General features: G+C 28.2%; 1 protein-coding gene across 1 annotated transcript in view; it reads left to right on the forward strand.

Moving 5' to 3' along the window:
- LOC106458544 (protein ELYS-like) overlaps positions 1-4,338 on the forward strand; it is an 82,713-nt gene that overhangs the window by 58,772 nt on the left and 19,603 nt on the right. Inside the window, exon 26 of the mRNA XM_013918062.2 lies at positions 3,183-3,323. Coding sequence (XP_013773516.2) covers positions 3,183-3,323 — 141 coding nt within the window. The remainder of the gene's footprint in view (positions 1-3,182; positions 3,324-4,338) is intronic.

Genomic DNA, 4,338 nt, shown 5'->3' on the forward strand with positions numbered 1-4,338 from the left:
GATAATCTGTTTTCTTGTGCCCAATAATGCATAATTTCATTTGATAAACACGTTTAGATTGAATGGTAATTTATAATCAGTTACCAGAACGTCGAATCTGAATCACTTGAAAAAAACACGGGGGTGCTTAACTTTTTTCCAGGTGTGTATTAAAAAACAGGCTAAATATAATTTTTTGTATCACATCGTATGTTGCCTTCTGGGTTTTGTCAGATTACAATACAACATCTATAGCTTCTAATGAATTAGAAACTCAAATTTCTGATATTGGAAAACTAGAACATAAAAAAAAACTTCTACCTTTTATATTTGCTGAGATATATTAATATTTAGTGAATCCACCATATTGGCTTTGCCCACCACTTCATCATTTGAGAAGACTTTTTCATCTGTGTCTACTTTTGTATACCAATAACTATATTACCAATGAAAAGTTCAACATTTCTATTACATAGTTCTGTCACTCTTCTTAATTATTTATGAGATAAAAGCTCTTACTTCTCTTGAAAGTTTGAAGTATTACATTAAAAGACTATTTACTGAACAGAAATTACATATATATAGTCTACAAAAAATTTTATTTTTCCATCTCTACATGTGAATGTGGAAGAAACTTGCAACAAGGGTTAGTAAGTACGACTCACGAGTGCAAATAAGGACTTTGTAGCATCATAGCTAGTAGAGATCAGTTTTCCAAATATTTTTTATTTACTGTTCTATATTTTAAGAAAAATAACTGACATTTAAGTATATATTTGAAAATAATAATAATAATATATATTCATATGTAATGTGCAGTAACCAAAATGTTATTGTATTTTACAAATTACAGGTATATTAGTGCTAAGAGTAAGAGATTTGTACTTTGTTTTATTATATACAACTTGTGTTATTTTTTTTCTCCTTTACATTGAGGTAGAATAAAAACATTATACAAAACTAAAGACTTGGCAAATCAGAACAAGCTTATTTGTATGACTTGGGAAAGATGAAGAGTCAATGCAATAAATTTATCACTGATAAACAGATCTTAACACATGGAAAGGAACATTTTTAGATAAAAATGTATAAATCAAGGAAAATTGATATAAAATGTTTCAGTAAAAAAAAACTATTAAAAATAAGAAAAAGATGGAAAAAATATAAGAATCTGTTAATGTTCATTCGAACAAAAAGTAATCAGTGAATAATTTGTTTCTAAAGTGATAAACAAGAAGACTAAACCAAAAATACTAGTTCAACCAAAACGGGCCATATTTATATTACTGGAAACTACCCATTTATTGGTTACTGTGTAAGCATAATAATATAGGAAACTGAATATTCATAAGCACTTACACAAATTTACACATATACTAACACTAAATCCCAACCACCCAGGAGGATAACTAACAATCAAATATCTAACAAGTTTATTGGATCAGATACAGCTTTATACTGAGCCATATTTTAAATATTTCTTTCATATTTATAAAGTATTTTAGACAACTGTTGTTGCAATCAATGTATTGTAAAGAAGTTGATAAATTCTACCTCACTGTGTTCTCAGAACCGGGATTCGAATAGACTGTAAGAAATGTCCACTTACTGACTTATTGGATCAGTCTGGACTTTCTACAAAGTCATAATATAAACATTTTATAATACTTTAGACAGTTGTTGTAGAAGCCATTATACTGTCAACAAGTTAATAAATCCTACCCCACTTTGTTTTTAAAGCAGGGAAAGTTTTGGGAATTGCACCACATGAGCTTATTTGATATTGACAGTGTCCAATTAAGTAAGGAGCAGCGATTCATTGCTTTATATTCAGCAGATTTCTCCTTCAGCCATTAACAGTAGGATAAACATAGAAAATAGGTATGAAATGATTAGAAGAAACTCTCGGGAATTTTACTTTTGAACATACTGAAAAAGACAGGCAGTATTATTCATTTTCTTTCATCTAGTTTCTAAGTCAGTTCCTAACAATAAAATTACTACAGAAAATAAATTTGAAAAGGTGAGAAGTATATACTCTGCTCATAAGTTCTTTGAAACTTTGTGATCAATACTATAAATTTTATTTTGCATTTTGCAACCTTTATTTTGTTATACTCTGATAATTTGTCTTACGATCTGGAGAATCAAATATAATGTTACAGTAGAGAAAATTACGGATAAAAGATAAAGCTTTACTGAAAAGAGTGTTTGATATTTATAAGGATTTTAATTTTTAATTTGTTTTATTTATTTATTATTATAAAAGTAAAATGTAAAAAAAAATAGGAACTTGTTTGGTAAGCTAATAGTAAAAAAAAAACTTCATGGGGTGTACTAGGGAGAAGCTTGTGCATTATGCTATTCAATAGAATAACGTGAGCTGCACATGTACCGTGTAATTTTCAGACATGGTTCAAAGGTCAATAAAACAAAAAATTAATAAATGTAAATAGATGTATACTGTTAAAAGAATTAAGCTATTTAGAGTAAACATTTGTGGTTTTCTATTACAATTTGCAGTCATTCTAGAACAAAAGAAAGGGTAATTTAGATTTATCTCTTAATTTTTATGATGGTTACAAAGTTGGTCAAATCAACTAACACCATATAGAGTTAGGGTAGAGGAAATAGCAGATAAAATTTAGTGTTACTGAAAAAAAACATTTGAAATGTATTTAGGAGGTTTTACAGATTATGCAAATGAAATTTAAGATTTTTGAGATCAAGAGAAGTGTTTTTAATCTTAACATGAAAATCACTTTGCACTTGGACTAGTTAAAAAAAAGATTTGATACATTCACGAACAAATATTTTTTTAGTTTATTAAAAATGCTTCACTAAAAACCTGATTTTTTTGTAGTATCAAAACTATAATGAGTTTAAACGAGTGCAAGGTAATCATGTGGTTGGCAAATTCAACCGAGTCCGTATGGAAGAAGTTAGCAGGTGCAGATCATGAAAGGTTGTGTTTCCTTTTTGCTTTTTATATGAATGCTGCTAATTGCTGCATATTCTTCTTGTGATACTGGTCATTAAAAAATTTGAAGTAGAGTATTTTTAAAGTAAGGTAATTTAAACATCATTTAATGTCTAATGAGTTTGTTATTACAATATTTACTGGAATATTTTCATAATTCATTTTATATTTGCATATAAATATGTTTGAGAATTTGTGTGTAAAATTTCATTTCTTTTTTTAGATTGTCAGAAATTATTTATCCCACTTCAGTGACAAAGGACACATTAAAGCGATCAGCAGATCATCATGATACACTAGGTTCTCCGAAGAAATCTAGACTAGTGGAAATGTCTCCCTTTAAGTCGACCCATTTAGACCGAAGGTAATTACGGTACCTGAGAATTTAACCTTTTTTGGACCAAATAGATGTTACTGATATTCCATGATGTTTTTTTTCCTTCTTGGAGTGGAAAAAAATGACCAAATTGCATTATTATAGAAAGTATCTATACTGCACAAAAGAAAGTATATCAAAGATAAATTTGGCATATTCTAACAATGAAACAACATGGCAATTTTACACAAAGTGTATTTGATAGAAAAGTATGTGCAAAATAATTTTCATTTTGGGGAACGTGCCTTGTGAACCATTTTAATTATATTATTATTATTACTTATTTTACCTAATCTAGTCTTAAATAACTTAGAAAGATCCATATTTTTAGATTTTAGTTACTTTTATAATAATAAATAAAAAATAAATATGAAAAACAAAAATTAAAGAACTTAACCAATCTTCTTTTTTCTTGCTCTCAGTTTTCAAAGAGATTTAACCCTAATTTTTTATACTGTAGATAGTAATGCACTTAATAATTTTTATTTAATTAAATAATGCACCAAAGAATATAGACTGATAACGTGAAAAAAGTTGACAAATTCACTTACCTCTCCAAATTTTCCTGGTTTTCTAACTATACGACGTTACAAAAACTTGTACTGTGAGTGAAACTGATGATATTCTGTTCACAACACAATGTTATACAATACATCATTTGATAGATGAAAACCTTGACTTTCTAATGGTTATAGGTAATATACAGTGAAATGTAAGAGAGAACTATCAACGAAGTGTTAAAGAGAGAATGTGGCAGGAGGGGTCTGATTTTTTATTTGATAGCTCTGTAACCAAACAAAATTGAAGTCTATAAAAATTATAGTTTGTTTGACCAAAAATGATTTTATAGGTAGTATTTTACGTTTAATTTCGTACTTTTTGAGGGGTGGTGGATAAAATAGTGATAATGAAATGCTAAGAGAAAATGTGTCATGTGGGTCACACTAGTGGGAATTCAGGATTTTAAAAAAATATTGCCTTGTAGAATTAAGAACTTAAAACT

This window comes from Limulus polyphemus, unplaced genomic scaffold (genome assembly GCF_000517525.1).
Source record: "Limulus polyphemus unplaced genomic scaffold, Limulus_polyphemus-2.1.2 Scaffold483, whole genome shotgun sequence".
In the NCBI taxonomy this organism is placed as follows: Eukaryota; Metazoa; Arthropoda; class Merostomata; order Xiphosura; family Limulidae; genus Limulus; species Limulus polyphemus.